This window comes from Sordaria macrospora, chromosome 1, assembly GCF_033870435.1.
Source record: "Sordaria macrospora chromosome 1, complete sequence".
Lineage (NCBI taxonomy): Eukaryota > Fungi > Ascomycota > Sordariomycetes > Sordariales > Sordariaceae > Sordaria > Sordaria macrospora.
The window spans coordinates 557,240-577,736 of record NC_089371.1 but is presented as its reverse complement, the minus strand read 5'-3'; the positions used below and the strand labels follow the sequence as shown (position 1 = coordinate 577,736).

General features: G+C 52.4%; 3 protein-coding genes across 3 annotated transcripts; all 3 read right to left on the bottom strand.

The window, feature by feature from the left end:
* Positions 1-2,370: 2,370 nt before the first annotated feature.
* SMAC4_05166 (uncharacterized protein) lies at positions 2,371-4,452 on the bottom strand. Its single transcript, XM_003346920.2, has one exon. The coding sequence runs from the start codon at positions 3,959-3,961 to the stop codon at positions 2,501-2,503; it is 1,461 nt and encodes a 486-aa protein (XP_003346968.1). The 5' UTR covers positions 3,962-4,452; the 3' UTR covers positions 2,371-2,500.
* A 2,438-nt stretch (positions 4,453-6,890) lies between these two features.
* On the bottom strand, positions 6,891-13,516 carry SMAC4_05167 (uncharacterized protein). The gene is made up of 2 exons (XM_066090239.1): positions 11,357-13,516; positions 6,891-11,252 (listed from the first exon to the last, which is right to left on the bottom strand). The coding sequence occupies exons 1-2, from the start codon at positions 11,519-11,521 to the stop codon at positions 7,686-7,688; spliced, it is 3,732 nt and encodes a 1,243-aa protein (XP_065945474.1). The 5' UTR covers positions 11,522-13,516; the 3' UTR covers positions 6,891-7,685.
* Positions 13,517-15,764: 2,248 nt separating this feature from the next.
* SMAC4_05168 (uncharacterized protein) lies at positions 15,765-18,039 on the bottom strand (the record flags this gene model as incomplete). The annotated part of the gene is made up of 1 exon (XM_003346922.2): positions 15,765-18,039. Exon 1 carries the CDS (start codon positions 18,009-18,011, stop codon positions 15,765-15,767), a length of 2,247 nt encoding a protein of 748 aa, XP_003346970.2. The 5' UTR covers positions 18,012-18,039.
* Between the last annotated feature and the right edge of the window lie 2,458 nt (positions 18,040-20,497).

The window sequence follows — 20,497 nt, the reverse complement described above, 5'->3', positions numbered from 1 at the left end:
TTCTTCGAGTTTGTTTCTCTTTCCGTACGTTTTATCTTGGTTGTCTCTCAAACTTACTAGACCTTTTCTTGCCCTTGTTCTCTCCGTTCTTTCCCCCTCCATTTTGAACTTTGTCTCCTTGTTGTTCTTCTTCTTACATCCTTCCTTCTTGTTTGGCATCTTGAATTTCCGCGCACTCAGTTGAAATAGGTACCTAACATTCCTGATCATTGCACTCTCCCAAGGGCTCGGCATTCAATCGCCCTCCGTTATGGGCCTGGTTGAGCCTCTGATTCTCTGTTGGAATTACACCACAGGCGACACAAATACCACCCAGGTGTACTTCAACATCACGAACGACGAGTGGAACCTCGACTACTGTGGGCCGTGCGAGATATGCCCTACGATCCAGGGGGATCCTGATATTGCGGGAATTGGTGTATGTCTGATTTATGCTCCTTTTTTTTGTTTCTTTCTCTTCTTCCTTTTTTTTTTTTTTTTTTTTTTTCTCTGGCATTCATGTTGGTGCTTTGGCATTCATGTCACAACTGACAACAGGATTGTCCGGCTCACCGGGGTTGGCATCCTCTACCACTGGAGACACCGATGGTCTGTTTGATGTGAAGAGCAAGAGTTGTGGCGGAACAGACGCAAGCGTGGACCGATTACTGACGAGCCGTGGAAAATACATCTAGGTGATCGTTTCATTCTTGATCTCCGTCAACCCTACGGTCTTTCTAAGCTTCGTCTTTTTGATCATTGCACCTGGCCAGCCACGCAGAAAGACAACCGAGAAGTCATGGCTTAGAGACTTCTTCTCGCGGCGAATGAGAGATATCAGGGGGGTTCTTAGAGGTAGGGAGCAGGGGGCGATGAAGTGCGCCCGGGTCTGCTACGATATGGTCATTTCCTGGGGTGATCAGCAACTTGTGACCTCCATCGTGCTTCTCATTGCCGCCCTCAAGAAACTCCACGTCGATAAGGACATTAGCACCTATCATTTCGGATTAGTTACGAACTTGGTATCCCTAACTTCCACGGCCTTCACATACGCAGCTATTTGTTACCGCGTCATGGGTGACTGGGAAGAGTCTAAGGACGACAAAGCACCCATATTGTTCAAGAAAATTAGGCCGACGCTCATAGGAAGACGAATTCGAGAAGGACTATCGTGGACTCTGAAGATTGTGCTCATACGAATACTGGATGCATTGCTACTTTTCAGTGGCTGGGTACAAGCAAGATTGGACGAAATTCCTGGGGAGTGTCCAGCATTCTGTTCTCAAAGGATGTCAATGAGTACTCTTGATGTCCCGGCCTTTGGCTTTTGGTTTGCAAGCTCAGGGCTCTTTGCCATCGGGGCAAACATGGTCACATACTATCAGTTGGCTGTCGCACATCACCCGAAATGCTCTGCCACGATCATCACAGAAAGCAAACAAGAGATCTTGGTGGGAAAGATTTGTTTCATTATTTGATAAGTGCTCAGGGTCTTTATCACTGTGCATTAGTACCATGGGGTTTGTTCTTCACTCCCACTACCTCTATATGGCATGGGGTAGAACACCATATTCCAGTGCCAAGTACCTATCATGAAAAGACCCCGGAGCGGAGGAGGACATGAGATTCGGGCAAGTTGTGCCCATATTTCTTCTCCTACTCTACGTGTTCTAACTCCTTGACTCTATTAAAGGTACGTTAATCCTAGAATGATATCACTCTGAGTACACCTCTCACCAACTATGAATCCCCCGCCGCAGCCCATTGCGGAGAAGCCAAGGATAAAAAAGAGCTCCCCATAATCAAAAGAAGGACTTTTGGTTGAAGACCATACCATGGAAGGGTTAGAGCTTGGGCAAAATTCGCTGGTCGTCGCCGACCCAATGACCTGAGCGTGATTGAGCGCTTATCCATGAGAGGGAGGATGGGATATTAAGTCATCAACCAGATGGCTGGATGACATTCAGAACAAGTACACTTGAAAGTTCGCTGCTATTTCCATCCGACACCAGACCTGTGTTGGTATCAACGCCTCTAACATGACAGCGCTGCTTTCCCCGCGCCTTTTAGCAACCCAGCGGGTACTGCTGTACACCAGGGACCTATACCAAATACTCATACACATCACAGAGAACTCGTACAGCACACTCTCTAAAGCAAAGGAGAAAGTAGAGCGATCGAAAGGAAGTTTGTGGGGAAAGATCATGTGAGATGAGAGAAGAAATTACTACTTTTTGTCCATTGCCTGACTCGCTCCGTTCCGTTCCGTCCATAGTCTAAGAACTCAAACGCCAAACATGCTGCGAGAAAGTTTGACCGTAGCCACCCTAAGAGTTTACAAAAAGAGAAGAAACATGAACTCCAAGATGCAAAATGTGGAGAGGTATTGGTGGTATGAACAAGTAACCCCTTGGAACAAAAATGACAGAAGAGAAGAGAATAATCGGGACTCAACCCCCAAAAGAATTACACACCCTCCAAACAGCAGGACATATCAACCAAAGCATTGAAGAGCCTCTTCTCAAGTCTCCCTCGAATGCTCCTGTTGCTGTTGCTGCTGTGCGAGCTCCTCCCGCTCCTTCATGGCCGCCCGCTCATTCATCCCCCTAAAGGCTCGTTTTCCGACCTCATAACTGCTAATCATAATGGCACAAGCCGGCGCCACCTTGAGCGTGCGGGGAATCCAGCCCCTGAAAAGACCGGCCACGCCTTCCGTGGAGAAGATATGCCACAGCAGTCTTGCCATGTTCCTCTCCTCCGGTCTCGCAGCAGTCTTCTCCATTGTCGCGATAGCGGCTTGTGTTGTAGTGCCGGTGTCACGGTAGACTTGTGTCCTCGTCTTGCCGACGTCGAATGGCATGGTGGCCACGCTGGCGAAGGCTCCAGATAAGGCGCCGGCGATGAAGCTGTCGGTGAAGGTCTCGGCGTGATTCTCCCTTGACTGGGACCTCCGACGGGCTCTGTGGCGGTCTTCGGAATCTAGGTCGAGTGTCCTACCACGTCCCCTAGAGCGAGCCTCGCGTGCATCCGTCAACGTTCCTCGAATCGACTCATATCCCCACCAGTACATTCCAGAAAACGGCACGTCACGCCAAAGGGTAAGTGTCAACCCCCTCCAGAGCGATCGATAGCCGTGCGCGTGAACCATGTCCTTGATCCCCCTAAACGTATGAGTGAGATGTGATCCCGTTGTGCTGCCCGGGGAAGCCTGCATGCGAGTGCGGAACAGCTCGATAGGCCCGACGGCCGTGGCGGCGAGGATGCGGGCACCTGCACCAGCCACTAGGGCAGCGTATTCCTCCTTGACGTTTTGCTGGATCGGACTGGAAGTGTTGAAACGCAGCCAGTCGTAGCCGGTGAAGTAAATGATGTTGGCGGGGATAGCCATCAGGAGGGTTGGTGAAAGTCCGCGCCAGAGGGAAGTGAAGCCCTCATTGCGGGCGATCTTGCGGAGGCCGTCGAGTGTAGAGTTGAAGTTTCGTTGCTTTGTCTCTTCAACCGCGCAGGAGATGGCACTGGGTGTGATGGCACCAGAGCCAATGCGCGGCCCGGCGGCGACGATGCATCCATCGGAGTTGTTGGCAAAGAAGACTTCGCGGCAGCAGGCGGTGACGCCGAGATTCGAGGGCCGGAAAGCGGCATTGGATAAATGTGAGCCGGCTAGCTTGGAGAAATCGGAAACGGTATGAGCGGTTGGTGATGGCTGGGTAAAGGACTGGGACTGCCATCGGACTCGCACGACGTCGAGGGGAGTCACGAGGAGGCCGGTGAGAAGACTGCCCGAGGTGGCGGAGAGCATCTTTTGGGCGGCCGTGATCTCGACGATGGGTTCGTTCGGAGGGTTGTCGTCTTGGGCAACGGTGGGGAAGGCACTCGGGGTCGGAGAGGCGGAAGCGGACGAGGAGGAGTCATGGTGATGGTCTATTATCCTATCGTAGTCGTGACCTGCCGAGGAGTGCGCGCCTTGTAGAATGGAAGCCATGGTTGGCAGTCGAGAATAAGTCTCAAGGCCCCGCGGCCGGCGTTATGTCGAGGGAGCGCGCGCGAGGAGCGCCGGCAGCAAAGATGCCTCTGACTGCGAGAGGGAAACAAAAGGGACCCGAGGGAAATATTAGGTGGAGCGTTGTATGTCACTGCTGACTGCACGGATGCTGTGTTACTGTCGCGATAAGCAGAAGCACGAGCACCAAGCAGGAACAGGACCGGATGGGAGGGTAAGGGTAGGGTAGAATAGGGTGTTGTAGGGATATGAGTGACAACGCCAACAAAGGTGGTGGATGAGGAGGAGATTGATAAGGGAAGAGAACAGATGGGATGTTGACGAAAGGTTGACGTTGGCCACTTCAGGATGACTGGGAGTGACTAGGATGGATGGATGGGAATTGGATGGAAATGTTGAGCGAAGCCGGAGATATCGATCGGGGGTCCGAAAATGTCAAACAGCAAGCACTTTTGCCTCGGGGAGGGCGTTTGTGCTGCTCGGCTCCGTCATTGACAGACAGAATATTCTGGGTCCCTGTGTCCACTCCTGCAGCGCTAAAACGGCTTTTGCTTAGCGCTGAAAAACCCCGCCCCTCTTGCTCTTCGGCCTTGTGCAGCCGGTGGAAACGACGACTCACATCCTTTCTCCACTTTAAACTTTCAATGGACCCGCTCTTTCCCGACCGGCCGAATGCCAAACAGACACCTCAATGGCTCACTCCAGCCAGTTGTGGAGGTGATGTCATTCATTGACTGCTGATGTAAGCAAATGGCCGTCAAGGTTATCACTTTTATCAGATCCTTTTTCGGTTGATAAGCAACCATCTGATAAGATAAGCGGCCTGAACTCACACGGCTCATCCCGTCTCCATCGTCTCCAGTCTGTCGTCGTTCACGATCATCGGATCTTCCACTCCACTCCATCGTGTAAGGATCTTTAGGCATCTTTCCATTACCCGTCTTGAGTTCCTCAGCAAAGCTTCCTTGTGGAGGCTAATGATTTTGGATATAGAGTTGGCTCACAAAGTCTTCATCTTCTCAATAGAATGAGTAGTGGTACGTCAACAGACGGAGATTAACATACTTGAAACCAGGCCAAGGGATCGAGGAAGACGGGGAGCGACGTGGGAGAAGAGAAAATGGCTTGATAAACCACTTCCTCATATCATCTTTCTCACACACGCAGTTCGATGCGGAGATTGCACAGCATGTTCACCTTCGCGACACGCAGGGGATGAGGTTGAACACAGGAGACATATCTAGCCTACCCTCGGTGGCTCCGGCACAGAAAGACCGGAAAGGTGGCCTCGCCATCGACAAACTGGGGATGAAGAAGATGAATATTCTACGCCTCAGGCCGTCAGTCCTTGAAACGACGGGGAAAAGAATACGATAGAGCTGTCGACGACACTGAACGGAGAGGAATTGTTGAGAAGCAGAGAGCGCACACATTCAGAAAGGAAAGGAAAACCGAAAAAGAAAAAAAAAAAAAAAAAAAAAGGAGAAGAAAAATTAGAGGCGGAAAAGTAGTAGAGCCCATATCAAAGTATGGCATCCGACTACTAGCCTCTCAGTACCATTCGCATTACTATCCAACTGACTGACGACTTACCACCATCTTGCGAAGTCCAGGTAGGAAGCTCCGGTAACCCCCTTCCTATTGTTGATTCCCAACTCATTTTTTCCCTTCTCGTCCCTTTCTCTCCCCTTCTTTCCCTGCCTTCGTCATCGTCATCGCGCACACGACTCACACTCTCTATACCGAATATGCTCTTGGCTTAGAATCCTCCGCCCGCACCCGCCCCACGATAACCGGTAACCGGCTTTTTCTTCTGATAACGTAGTCGCACTGGACCTTCTTGGTTCCTGTGCGTATTAAATCATCGCAGTGGTAGCAGTAGTATAACCAAACATGAGTTGTGCACGTTTTTGACTGGGTCAAGAGTTGTGGTGGCTCTCTTGGATTTCAGTTCTTGTATTCTTTGGTCTGAGTTTGAGGCTGGTCTGGGCTGGTCTTTGTCGGCACTGACCTCGTTGGAGTTTCTTTTGGAGGCCGAATATGTACTCTATGATACTTTATACTCGAGATATCCGTTCCTGATTTCCCCCATAGCGAATCATGTCCGTAGGAATATTCTCAGTGGATCGATTCACCCTACCTTGACCCGTCGTCAAGTGCAACGCAGAATATGGATGGATATCTATATCACTCACGTACGACACTTCGTCGCCGATGTGAGTAAACTAGGAGCAAGCTACTCTCATCAATACGTGGTTGAAGTACGAGTCATCGACGCTTCATTCTTACAGGTATGGACCATATCCAGCCGATGACGAGATGCTGTCGACTTCCTCGTGTATCACCAGTATACTAGACTAAGCACATCTTTGCATTATGACAACCGGCCAGGCACCCGGCCACCACCTCACCTCACCACTGTAGCTGAAGGGGTTGGTTGCCCAAGTACAAGGCGACCAGCAGTTGCGCGAAGATAGGTTGGGGTGCGAAGCCAACGCTAGCCGCCTCAAGGTGACTGGTGAATTATTGGGGCGGGATCTCTGTTAGGTTGCATGACTTCTTTCTCTCTCTCACCTTCCATTCCCTTGTCGTTGGCAAACAAACCGCTTTGGTTGATGTTGATACTATGGGATACTACTAGTATAGACAGACGTTGCAGTCAGTCTCACTGGCCTGCCTGCTTGCTTTGAACGCATAGCCAATTTTGGGGCCAACATGGTCCGGTCCATCTCTTGTTATCCGGGGAAAGTAAAAGAAGAAGGAAGAAAATGGGCCAAACAAAGAAGAAGAAAAGGGGTAAAAGGTGTGTGTAAAAACAAAAAGACACCGTCGCGGTTCGAACTTATGAGTGCCCGGAAAGGTGGCTCAAAATTGCAGCTTTACTACTTGCAATATCGATCCTCACATCATGTAGAAGCAGCGTCGAAAATTTGGGCGTTGGAATTTATATATATAGCCCCCCTTACCGCTGCTGTAGTGCCTGTAGGGTATTTGGCTGGCGATGAGAGTGGTGGCCCGGTTCGGGTTCGGGAGTGGGAGGCAGGCACGGGAGTGGGAGGCAGGCACGGGTTCGGGAGGCAGGCACGGGACCGAGGGGGGGCCGTCCAACCTTGGGATGAAATTGTTGAAGGTTCTGGTCGAAAGGAGCATTGCCAGGGCAGCGCTGATTGGTCTCATCGATTCTTACCTACTATGTAATGATCTTCAATTCCTCCCTTCCTGATAACAGTGGTGTTGTCACATACATGAAGCCGTTAGGTATCCACTTGATGTCACTTCCAGAGAAGAGAAGGAAGGCGCAGAACGCAACTCTTAAATATACATTCCTCGTCTCGTGCGCGAGGGAACTTTCCTCGCTCCTTTCCTCACATAATCATGCTGCAAACCTCGGAAGCACTTTCCGTCTGGTCCGGTCCGGTCCGCAATGTTTGGACTTGAGTCCCTGTCATATGCCATGTTCACTTCCATTGTTATGATTACTTTCCGTTACTACCTAACTACAATACCCGTCTTGCCCGTGTCCGCCTTAACCGAAAGTCAAATGAAAACACAAAGGAAACAGGTATCTGATTGAGCATAGCTTCGCATAAAAATGAACACCACAAAAAAAACCGAGAAACGGGTTCCAGCGACCCCCTCAACCCTCCATATCACCAATCTTCATTTCCCTCCTGGCCTCCCCTTTCCACTCCCTCCCATTATATCCCTAATGATACCTCTCCACCAGCGTAACCATAGCCGTATACCCCCTGCAACACTCCCGACTCATCTTGTGGCTACACCACGGACACTTGACCATCGTCATGATCGCCCCCGACACCCCCAATGCTCGGTCCTCAATCACCGCATCCGGCTTCGCGATGCACTCGTACACCTTGGACGGCATGTCGAGGAAGAACTGGCAGCTGCAGCATTGCACCAAGATCTTGGCAAACGGTTGTGAAGAGGCTCCACCGGCAGCGGCACGACGGGCGGCTGCTTCTTTTTCTTCTGCACTGGGACCTCCGTGAGGGGCAAGTGCGAGAGTGGTGGGACGAGATGATGCGGGAGGAGAAGGGAGATTGGGGGTGGAATGGTTGGATTGATGGAGCATGTGTTTAGGGAGTGCGGAGAGGATAGGCATTGAGGTTGGGATTGGGGGCATGGGTGGGCGGGGTTGTTTGAGGATGGAGACTGGAGGCGTTGAGGCGGAGCGGGATGCTGTTGAGGAGTAGGAAGTGGTTGATGGAGGTGGTGATAATGGGGAAGCCAGAGGCGTTGGACTTCGTGATGTTGATGGTGGACTCGGGAATTGTGACACCATCTGAGGTGAGATGGGAGGTACCTCAGGCCATTCCTCGGCCTGCCTAGATGATGAGCCGGGAAGATCTGGAGAAGAAGCAAAGCCTGCGGGTAGGGTAGTGAACTTCGATCGACTATAGCCGCCTGCGGCTAAAGTAGAAGCTGATGAAAAGCTGTCGTGCATGGGCGACGGTTCACTTGAGCTGGGATGCCGGTATCCCGACTTCTGCCGTTCTCCACTGACAACTCGTGGTTGTTGAGATCGTATTTCTCCCGTCTGACTGGGCATCCGGGAAGACGTCAGCTTTTGCCGTCTCTTGCCCCTATGTTCCTCCCCGCCCATATCGAATCTTAGTTCCGTCCCCATAACAACTTCAGTCCTTTGCCTAGCTGCCACTTCTGCCATCGATACCGTTTGGTAGCTCTCCTCATCTCCCCTCTCCCATGAGAATGCCTGATGTAGCTTCTGTTCATGGCCCCTCTTTTCAGCAGCAAAATAGCCAGCAGTGCGAGTACGCTTAGGTGACCTTGGGGGAACGATTATGGCATCCTCTGGCGATGACAAGGTGGCGTGAGCAACTAGCGGTGAAATAGTAGCACGGATGTCCGGATCAGAAAGTGACTTAGACATTCTGAGCTGTGGACGGGTATCCTCCTCCCGGTCCAACATGGGTTGATGCTGAGTAGTGTCTTTGCCTCTCGAAGAAGGGCGGCTGAAATCACTCGGTGAAGACGAACCTGAGCCAGCAGTCGATCGCTTAACACCGTGATTGGCCTTGACTTCGCCGTTCGCAAGTGCGCTAATCGGTGATTGCGTGTCAAAGCCCAAGTCTATCAAAAGACCAGACATGCTCCACTCCTCGCCCGTCGTGAGCCCCTTATTGCTGTCGCGTACCTCAGAGCCATCCCGAGGTGTGGTGGAAGCCTGTGAGGCCGAATCTTCCGATCGTTGACGGACAGTCCGGTCGTCATCTTGCCCTGCCTCCAGGTTTGTCGGGCTGCTCGTGATATCGTTCGACACCAATGGCATGTCCTTAGAGGATTGGGGCCTCGATGTATCCGGGGTGGTCGTTGGCGAGGGAAGTGGTGATGCTTCGTCGAAGGCGGATGATGACGATGAGCCTTCCGAAGCACTAACCTGCGGTAGCGCCACTTCCGTCGTGTTGATCACATTGCTCTGCGTTGTGTCAGAGCTGTGTTTAGTCAAGGTCTCGCCTTCCCGGGTAATAACTGATCGAGGAGAACCAGATATTGTGTGTTTAACGACCGGCGGGAAGGCATTCGGCGTTGAAACGGCTGAAGTCTGCGAGCTAATTCGAGATCGGAACCTTAGGTAAGGAGGTGCTTGTACAGGCGATCTCACTGCATCAGGAGTTGCCGGATGCCCTGTTGACATGCCCAATGCTGCCCTTGCCGCGTCCTTCAGACTGCGGTTCTTCTTAGCTTGGCTACCTGCGTCAGACCCGGCAACAGAAGACCCCTGGAAACTGGAGGATGCAATCGTCAATGTCACAGATGCCTCTCCGATTGAGTTCTGCGATCTCGGAGGAGTTGGCGCCTCTGGAGCCGGCTTAGGTTTTCCTGCGGTAGCCATGGACGAGAGAACAGCAGCCGAATACGCGTGCTCCATGAAGTTGAAGTAATCAGTCTCTTTGGCTGGCTTCTTGTCGGTAAGGCGATCCGACTTGGCTGCGGAGCTTGTTCTGATGCCAACGAGCTTCATGGCCGCACTTCGGGCTTCTTGTGATAGCGATGAGCGTCGTGTTTGGGTTGTCTGAGAACTACTCCTTGATGATGGTCCGAAGCTCGCACTGCTGGGTAGTTGGTCGTCTGCAGTTCCAGCCATTGCACGGCTGGCGCTCTGAACTCTGTTATGACGAACATATCCGTCTCTGGGCCGACCTCGTGTATCCTCCTCGAAAATTTGCGGGGAGTCTTGCAGTTGAGGGCCAGCATTGTCGTCTCTGTGTTCGTCCTCTTTCCCCTTGAACAGTCGGGATGCCCCTTGTAGTAGACTATTGCTCCGGCCATGGCTTGTAGCAGGTCTTGTTGCTCGCAGCATCGGAGTTCTCGAGGAAGAAGGGGGGAACGCCTCTCTCCGAGGAGATGGTACCTGGCATGACGATGCGTTCATAACGCCTAGGCTCTCCGAGTGTGTTTGGCGCGGCTGTGGCCGCTGATCAAAGCTCTCATAACGAACAGTGTGTTGAGGCAAAAGCTGATCTTGGCACTCGCCTTGGGTAAGGGAAGCGTTACCCCTCCCTGCTGAAGCAATAGTATGATATGGCCGGCTATGTCGTTGCAAATCATCTGCTGACAGTGACTTGTCGACATTTTGCGCTGTGACGAGGTGGGAGCTTGGTAAGAGATGCTTGTTGGTGAGAAGCGTATCGGACATCGATCGCTCTGGGTAGGCGAGTGCGGTGATCCTTGGGTTTTCTTGGGTCGGAGACCGCGGCAACATCGGGGGAGGTGCCTTGCTCAGCCGGGCAGCTAGGCGTTTCTTGGCTGCTTTTGCCTCCTTTTCTGCCTGCTCCTTCTCCTTCTTCCGACGGTCTGCATCTTCCTTCTTTTTTTTCTTCCTCTCGCCGTAATTTTCCCAACTAGGAGACTGACAGATTGAAGACTGATCTGACATCTCGGCCTCTTCCTCCTCTTCTTCGTCCTCGTCGGGTGCAAGGAATTTGACTTGCTTGTGCAAAGGCTCCGCAACAGCTCCTGGTTGAAGTTGGCTCTCCTCTTGCCTTTCTGCTTGGTAGTCCGTCTCTCTTATAAACTCGTGTTTGGCGGCTTCAGTCAGCCCTGTGGGGATGGTGATTGACAGTGGTGGTAAAACGAGGCTTCGCCGGACAGCTTTGAGCATCAGATAATTTTGTTGTGCGGACAGACGGCGGGCAGCTATAGGGGTTGACGGCTCCTGCTGATCAAGGCAAGAGGGAGAAGAGGGTGTTGGAGGAGGAGAAAGAGAGCCATTGTGGTGGGATTGGTCGATCTGTTGTTGGTGGACGGATAACGGTCAGTGGTTTTACATGATGAGACATCCAGCCGCAAAGCCACGGCCCAAAAGGAAAGCGGTCAAGACGGGTGCCCGCATACCTGGTATTTGTTTTCCAGCTCCTTCATCCGTTCCAAACCGATCAAACCACCCCCTTGGAGAGGCTTCGTATTGGTAAATTGATCCAACTCAGCTGCCATGATCGATGATGGAGTGGGCCCAGTACCGCGGAGAGAGAACTTGGAGTTTGGGGTGGCAGAGTACATACGAAGATCGAAGCAGGGAGAGAAGGAGGAGCGCAGAATATAACAAAAATAATGAGCCACACTCAGACGTGCTTCCGAATTCCGACCGGGGAGATTCTTGGAGCCCAACGATTCGCGGGCTTTGCAGCGGAGAAAAAGTAGTAAGCAAAACAAGCAAAATTGAGTGGTGTGGACAATGTTGGTAAACGCTGTGTTGCCGTTCTTCCGCCCCCGACGTAATCAAAGACAGCTTTCTTTCCGTTTACCGGTACATGCTCTATGCTATACTACTGCCGTCTCAACTGGCCGGGCCAGGGTGACCTGTCGAGAATACAGGAGCAGTTGTCTCTGGCACGACGCTATGTATTGGAGCGCGTAGCCGCAGGTCTGGGTGAATGCAAGATATTGGGCCACGGCTAAAATGCCTTGTCTCCAGATTTTGATCCGGTGGCAAGCACACCCGCACACAAACTGGCACTTGTAGAGTTGCACTCGATGGCTGACTGGGTGACTGTATGAGCGGGAAAGTGATGAATGAGATGGGTTGATTGATCATGGCTGTCTGTCTATGAGGGTTTGTGCTGGTGAGTGCTGACTGTGAAGTCCCACTTGGGGGAGAAGAGGATCCATAGGGTAAAGGTGATGTGTTGTGTACCGTTAATTGTGCCAGTTCTGAGTATAGTCCTCTCATTTCCCTCTTCCCTCTCTTCTTTCTCAGCAGTGAGAACTGGTTAAAGGTTGCCAACCTCTTAGCAAGCGGTAGTCGGGTGCAGCTATAATAAGAGAGTCTGATCTGTGAAACTGTACCAAACCCAAGTCCAGTCACCTAACCTTACCCGCACTTTGGAGCGCATTGCTGGCTCGGGCCATGATCAGATGTCGAGCAAGGTTAGATTAGGTCGGGAAGTCCTCTGATGGTGGAAAGTATGTATGTAGGTACTGTGCCACAGTGCACGGGATCGAGGGAGGACAAACAACAACGACATGGCTTCCATTGCGGGCCGTCGGGGAAAGATGCACTAGAATCTGGCCTTGGGACCCTTCGTAATCAGTTATACGAGAGGGCCAAGATGGAAGGGAGATATTGGGGCCAGGAACAAGGCATTAGCAGTCTGCACAGAGAACAGAAAGAGCAGCGTGTGAGAGAATACTCGACCAATTCTAGCGGGCAAAGCCTCCTGGCCGAACCATATTTGGGCATCCTGCTCCCGGACACGGCATCATGCAGGAGGTGAATACAAACTGTGCCCAGTCGCGTTGGCGTCGTGGTCGACTGAGAAAAGGCCATATTCCGGGTTACTCAGGACGGACCTGCTCGGTGCTATTTTCTTCGCTCGCCTGGGTGATGTGCAGAAGGGGTGCAGCCCAGCTTGCACAGGTACCGGGTAGTTCCATGGGATTTGTCTTGGATCCGAAGAGTGGTAGGGGGGGTTGAGGGTGTGTCACGACATGAAGATCCGGAAAAAGAAGGATGGAGTCATTGTGGGCGTCAATTGTGTGTGTGCGTGAACCATAGAACACGGAGAATGAAAACCGGGTGTGGAAGTAAGATGGAAGAAGTGAGGTTGGAATAAACGATGGCGTGCTGTCCCTCGTCTGTGGTGCAGAAGCTGAGGTGAAGGGAAGCTGGATGAAAGAATCTGAGTTGAGATGATTGGGGGAAGAAGTTCTGTCCCATCGTCTCCACTGGCAGCAACCGAAAGAGGACGTCGTCCAGTTATAGTCGGATGCGGTTAATACTCTAACAGCAATAGCTTATCAGAAGACAGCTCTCTGTTAGTGAATGATCTGAGCTGCGGTCAATTTTAGCTTTTGGGATCTGTCCAAGTGGGGTCAATTGCCCTGGCTGGGGAAAGGCACGATGATCTGCAAGCCTCAGCGGCTGTCCCCTGCCACTTGCCAGGGGCTGTCAGGGCAGTGTCCACCAAACAATCCGCCAACCAAATCCGGCCACCCACACACACACTTCCACTTCTTCCCCGCGAAACATTGAGGCTTCTCCAAACTTTCTCCAGCTTCGTCACTTTTTCGCGGGGATGAATATCCGAACTTCAATTGGTGACGGCAAGAAGACCCTCCAATCTTGGCTTCGTCAACAAGCTTTCTGGGCTTGGTCTTGTCCCTTTCTTGTCCTTCTGTTCCCCCCTTTCTCACCCATGGCTCAACAATGTTCTTTCCGCTTCCCTCGTCGGCTGTCCTACCCACCATGGTCGCCCACCACGCAGACAATACACGCGATGCAGCCCGCTAACGCACCACCTCTTCCATTCTCGGACCGCCAGATCGGCAAATGCGCTCACATCTTTGTTCGTTGCGAATTGGAGGACACGCTCAGTCATGGCCTGACCTGGAACTTGCAGATGTCCATCCTCCGAGTTTTCCATGGCCAAATTCTGATTACATCATGTCGACCATCGCAGAAAGAGCAATCAACAAGGCCTCACAAGTGCAGGGCTACGGTGCCTGGCTATGGGCTGAGTACTAGCGAACTCGACATCGAACGCCACAGGATGTTTATCCGCACTTGACCACGAACCACGGCCCACGGTCAGGATTCTGGAAGAAAAGAACTTTACCACCCCTACCCAGCTACTAGCTCTACCAGCCATCCAAGCCATCTTCAACTTGGAACGGTCGTCGTCCGCCTCCTGCCCGCAGGATACCATCGTCGTGCCTCTGAACCATGGTCAACAACGTGGTCGACGAGGATTTTCGCGGCCACGTACGACACTTAACGGAGTCCAGAAGCTGTTGGCGAGACACGCTCCCGATGTTTCTGATCCAAATTGCTAATCGAGTAAAATGGCGTGCTTCCGGTGGAAATCACTTCTTGCTACCGGCTACAGACGCTGACGATACACTGCAGTCACGCCTCACCCTTTTCTCCGCCTTTGATGGCGCATCCGGACCATCACCAATACTGCCCCGATGTTGCTCCGTTCCCGGCAGGCCTGGGTCCTGGTCATCATGGCCTGTGAATTGTAGCCTTGCCTGCCCGTTACACCTCCACCGAGAAAACAGCTGACTGCTGAAGCCAGGAACGAAGAGTGTCACAGCGTACCACAGCGGTTATAGCATCGCGAATATTCATAGGCTCTCGACCGACATGACACTGGTGGTACCGAGCACAGCAGCTTCAAGTTGCCAGGAACAGCTTCTCAGGGCTTGGAGCTATTCCCTCGGCCGAAGCTGTCGTCTGGCTAACTTGGCAAAGGCAAGGGTAGCAGGGGATATAGCTCCTTGAAAGCCTTCCACTTCTTGCTCGTCCTGTCTGAACGGGTCATCCTGGCCTTGTCAACTCTGGAACAGTTTGTCCATGCCCATCACCAAATGAATGTCTTGTCAGGGATTCACCGGGCCCGAAGCGCCCAATTGAGGCTCACCACCCCAACCTGGCCAAGGCCGCTGGTTGATGGTCACCCACAATACTACGCAAAAGTCTCGAGTCCGATCTTGTCATTACCCGTGACCGCCAGCATATCCTTCGCTGGAATTTCCTGGTTCAGCTAGGCCGTCGATATTAACCAGCGTCTTTTACCAGTACGCGAGATATCATCCACGCGGCAACCAACTCCCCGGCCCCCGGAACCGAAAGGCCTGTCTGCTGCAGAAAGTGTTTATATATTGGCATTACGTGTTCCTCGTCAAACCTCACCACATACTTTCCGCCCCTGGTCAGATATCCGGCCGTCTGTTTACCGCGCTGCTCACAACCTCTCGCCCGAGCATGGTGGAAAGCGACTGTCTGCCATTCGCTCACCTGTTTCGCCTATTTTACCCCGTGGGGAATATAATTGCTACTATTTCTGTGCGCAGAATAAGCAATCAATTTTCGGCAGGCCGGCAACCGGCAAGCGTCGCTGGAAAGCAGCACCGTTCGAGCGGCTTTGGTTTCTTTGTTTTGCCTAGCATGGCCGCAAAACCGGTATTCGGGTGAGCGCTTTCTACGTGGAAAGCCATCTTCGGCATGCACAATTGTCCGAGCTAACTTTCTTTCTGGTTGTTGTGCTGATACTTCAATTATCCGAACGCTAGTCATACTCAACTCCTGGGCATGCAAGCCGGGATACAACTCCAAGGGCACAATCAGATCGCAATCATTTCCCCGATCCTCACCAAGCTTACTTGGCGACCACATACTCATCCTCAAACATGCTTTCGGTAGATGACGGGTATCATTGAAATCCAGGTACGGCCTTAGCACATCCCACCGCCTTTTCCCCGGCCCCGGTGGAACGCGACAACAAAAAATCCGACCACTACTCTACTCTGCCTCTTCGCTTACATTGGGCACTTCCTCCTTGTCTGGACTGATGTGCACCCAGATTTCGTTTCCTGCACCCCAGTTTACCAGTCCTGCAAGGGGCTTTCCCCTTCCATCTCTTGGTATATCTGGGCCTGGTTGTATTCTCCTCTTGGCCCAGCTTCGGACGCGTAGCTTGAACTCATGGGGAATCTTTAGCCGAGCGGCTACCCATTTCTTGTCAGGCCGGAATTCCAAAGAGACCTCGTTAGCCGCACCCGGTGTCGTCGTCAGCAGCCCCTCTTCGAACGGCCAGGCTTTGCTGAATCTGGCATGCTGTTGTTCTGGGAGCGTCATTCTGAAAAACTCAAGTGCCGATTCGACATGAAGCTGGATCGCGCGCTTTGGATTCACAAGAGACTTCATAAGCAGTGACATCCAATTTGGATAAAGGACCGCAAAATCCGCCGCTGCCAGGTGGACCGAGCCCCGGATCGTCGTCATCCAAGCAGGAACGCCCGCCTCCCGGGCTTCGAGGCAGAGTTTCTCTACGCGTTTGAAATTGTCCTTCCAGTGCATGAAGGCCTCGCTACCGAGGGCCAATATTGGCTTCCGGATCTTGTGCTCCTCGCTCGAGTCCTCCGGCATCGCTGGGCCCCACGCGTCGAGTAAGATACCCTGCGAGATCCACGTGAAGTCTTCGTGTAATCTGAGCACTTGCGCCGCCGTTGCTCCTCCGAACGAGTGACCCATCATCGTCACATCATTCAGGTATAGCCTTCCCGTCCAATCCACCCAGTCGATGCCGATGAGCCCCTTTGAGCTTGAGCCTTTATTTCCTTTCTTCCTTAGATTGCGGCGCGCAACCTCTTCTCCTTGCCCGTCATTGATCATTCCCAAGATGTAGTATGCCTCTTGGATCTCGGCACATCTCATGTCTATTTGCGCCGAACGTAACTCCGTGTCTACTCCGGCCGGGTTATGCGGTCGGGTATCTTGCGCGTTGTCGAGCGGAAAGAGGTAGTCCACCATGTAGTACGGCTTGTTGTTGCCATTCTTCTTCCGTTGTCGTTTCTTGTGGAATAGCGAACCTTCTTCCTTCTCCCGTTCCGTGTTCGACCTCCGATCCAGGTTCTGGCTGCACAAGTCCGGCAATGACCCTTCCTTATTCACGTAGGTCCTCGCTCCGCTTCCATCGCGGTGCTCCATCGCGACCACCACAAATCCGTAGCTGGCTAGTTCTCCGCAGATGGTACTGTGCACCGTCCTCGACCCGCCGAGGCCGTGGCTGAACATGATGACCGGGTACTTCGCCCTCCGTCTTCGTAACTCCTCCGCATCCGGCGCCGGCCTCGGGCCCCAGACAAGTGTCACTTCGCTCGTATCACTGAACCCCCTATTCAGCGCTTCCTCTCCCATCTCCTCCGGTCCCGCCAATGACGGCCCATCGCTCAGCTTCGCGTTTCGCCACGCCGGCAACTTGGTAAACATGCTCGTCAAAGCAAAGTACGTAGCAACCGGCGCATTCGGCATGTTCGCAAAGTTAGCGTACCCCTTGCACGTACTCAATCTCGGCCTAGGTAGCCAAGGCGGCCTCGTCAATCCCCCATTCTTCATTCCCCTTCTCTTTCCTTCCTTCTCAACCCCATTTCCTTCCTCCCTCCTTTCATCATCCCATCCCTCCCAATTCCCACTTCCCCTGCATCGCCGGATCCGATCCCTTGTCATTATCGCTTTCTCCTTCGGCTTCTCCTCCGGTCCTTCGCACGGGTAGTACACTGCAAAAAGGACGGTGTCGAGCTTGAGCGCACACTCCCCGTTGCGTTTAATGTGCGAAAAAGTGCGCGGGTCGCGGACGGGAAGCTCGAGTTCCATGAAACCGACGTTTAGGGGTCCCGTGTGGGGAGGCAGGGCGTGGAAGATCTTTTCGCGGAGGGTATCGGGTGGTCCTGCAGCTCGGCGGGGTGGAGATTGGTGAGAAGGGCGTGAGGGAGCGCCGGTGGCGGTGGATGTACGGATGGTTGATGTGCGAGCGTTGGCATTGCGGGTGGTAGCTCGGTGGGATAGCTGGGGCGGTCGATCATCTCTGGGTGGCTGATCATTGTTTGGCTGAGATGGTTGGGAGTAAGAGGAGGAAGAGGAGATGCGGGGGAAGGAGGGTTGAGAGGGTTCATCTTGTGGTGATGAGGGACGTGAAGAGGTGGACGAGGAGTATCGTGAAGAGCTGGATTGTTCCGGGGCAGAAGGATGTTGTGTTGGTGGTGGCATTTTGAGGGTCTGTCAGGGTGTTATTGGTAAGTTTGCTGGTTCATGAGTGATTCGACGCTGTCGGATTTTGTTGGAGTCCAGTAAGAATCGTCAACAACCGAAGTGACCGAGCTAGCCGTCGTCAACGACGAGGAATGATGGATGAGTGTCGGGTATGAGTGTCGGGTATGCGATGCAGTGTGATGCAGGTGTGGTTTAGCCGCGTCGGCGGTACCGTAAGTGTTGACCTCGGAAAGCTCCTTTCTAACCCAAACTTCCCCTTGTACCTTCCTCCTGCTCCTTGCGCGGTGCTGTCAAGATCGCACCGTCCAAAACCGGGCAAATATTCGACGTCAAGTTGATGGATGGCCTGTCCTTGCAACTAACTCCGGATGCACTCTACTGCTTCCAATGCTGCGCCCTTTCCCAATTCTGTCGTCGCTTATACGGACAAATGAATGTCTCAACAAAGCTGGGCCACAGCGTCAGTAGTTTGATGTCGTGTGTGTGTGTGTGGTGCAATGTGGTGCACGATGAAGCGTCGCTGCGTGATGCGAGGTCTGATGCAGGTCGGGTTTTTCCAATATGCTGCTCTACCGAGTTGAGTTTGGTCCGACGGGATGTCGTGTTCGTCTCAACTGCTAACCTGGAAGTTGTTGATGTCGTCCAGCGTCCAGCGTCCGTTCGTTCGTGTCTTCGTACTTCGTGTACTGCTGCATGCAATGCACCCCACGAATTCCGTTCAAAAATCCTTTCGTACGAAATGTCTTCCTTGTTGTGGTATGGAGATATACCGAACTGTGCATCCAGTTTCTGTCGTATATGTGCGTCGTCGTTAGATCGGGCTTGGCTGCAGATGTCGTCCGAAAATGAATGATTTCGATATGGTGGAAGTACAGAACCGCTGAAGTTTTTGTCGATGTATAGACTTAAAGGATGGGAACCGAAGAAGACCAACTTCAATGCGGTGTACCTAGCCGACCTAGCCTAGCGAGCCTAGCGAGCCTAGCTTTGAAGAAGCTGGAGGTTGGTAAACTTGCTTGGGAGTAAAGGCAGCGGAGTCGTCGGGGTATGGGTACCATTCATTCACGATGATGATTGGTATATGGCTCGTAGTATGTGGATGTGAATGGGTGCGGTGAAGAAAAGGACCCTTGATCGAGGAGGCGTCCAAAGAAAAGAGCGGGATTCGGTTCGTACCTGCTTGTGCGCATTCCTTGGCGAAGCTCGTGGTGGCTTTTTTGCACTTTTCGATATCGTAAGAACTAGAAAACACGGCTGGTGCCGTACTGGTGGCTGGCTGGCTGGCTTGGTCTCAGATTTTGGCGGTTCGAACGATTGTTTGGGTTTGAGATTGACTTCCTCCTTTGAAGAACTATGGAAAGCTCCGTCCGTCTTGTTTGGTTTCTCGTGGCTCGTGATGTCAAAGGTGTTTCAGGGAGAAGGTATGTATGTATGGGTTTGTCGGGTTGTGTCAAGTCGTGCGAGTCGTGCAACCAACTGAAGGAACTCCGATGAATAACTCCGAACCGATACGCGCAGTGTATTTGGAACTTTACCGTTCAATGCTCAATGGGAAAGCTGTAAGCACTAACGACGTCCGAAAGTTGGGTCAGGTCGTAAACGAGCAAAATGCCAAAAGCCGAAGGAAAAGGAGAAAAGAATGTTTGCCAAACTTCAGACTTCAATCAACAACCACCACCAGGAGATCAACAACGAAATCCTTACGAAACGTTCAAATGGGAAGTCTGCGACAAACTAAACGTCAAAAACATCATCCGTCTCATCCCATCTTAGTAATCGAACCCAATTAGTTCATCCCAACATCATCGATTTTCTTCTTCATCCGAATCGGTGAACGCATCAAAACCCCTGCATAGCCAAAAAGGACGAATGACATCATCCCGAGCGCGCAAGTGCCGTCCACTCCGGCGGCGGGGCGGGGCGGGGCGGGGCCCGCAAGGGTTCGTCCGTACCCAATTGGCCGGGTCCGTGGAGGCAGGGGATCAAGTGGGCCTGGAACTCTTTTCCGTCTCTTTGCATTCGGGGGACTACGGAGGATGATCATGACCCTGATGATTAATGAAATGTTAATGATTAACGCTGGGATGGGAAACCTGAGATTTGTAAGTTTGGGAAACATCTCCATGGAGCGATTTGGGCAGATGTTGATACAGTGATTTACAGGTTCGTTGATCCCACGATCCATCTCTTCGGGATCTTGAGTCTCTTCATACGATTGGGCCGCTACAAAGTCTTTCACCCTCCCGATTCCACCATACTGCCGAACCATCGACCTCCTTCCCGAGAGACAGGCCCCTCGAAAAAATGCGGTGATAGTACCTGCGCACCTCAAAATGTCTTCCTTCTGGCAAGGGATGTTTCTTTACCCTCGGTGTTTCCGTAGTGGACTAGAGCGAAGAAAGAGTGCGGCTGTTAGTCACAACGAATTTTATCAAGTTCGGGGCATGAATACGTACCTGATATGGAGTTGGCTAGCTGTACTA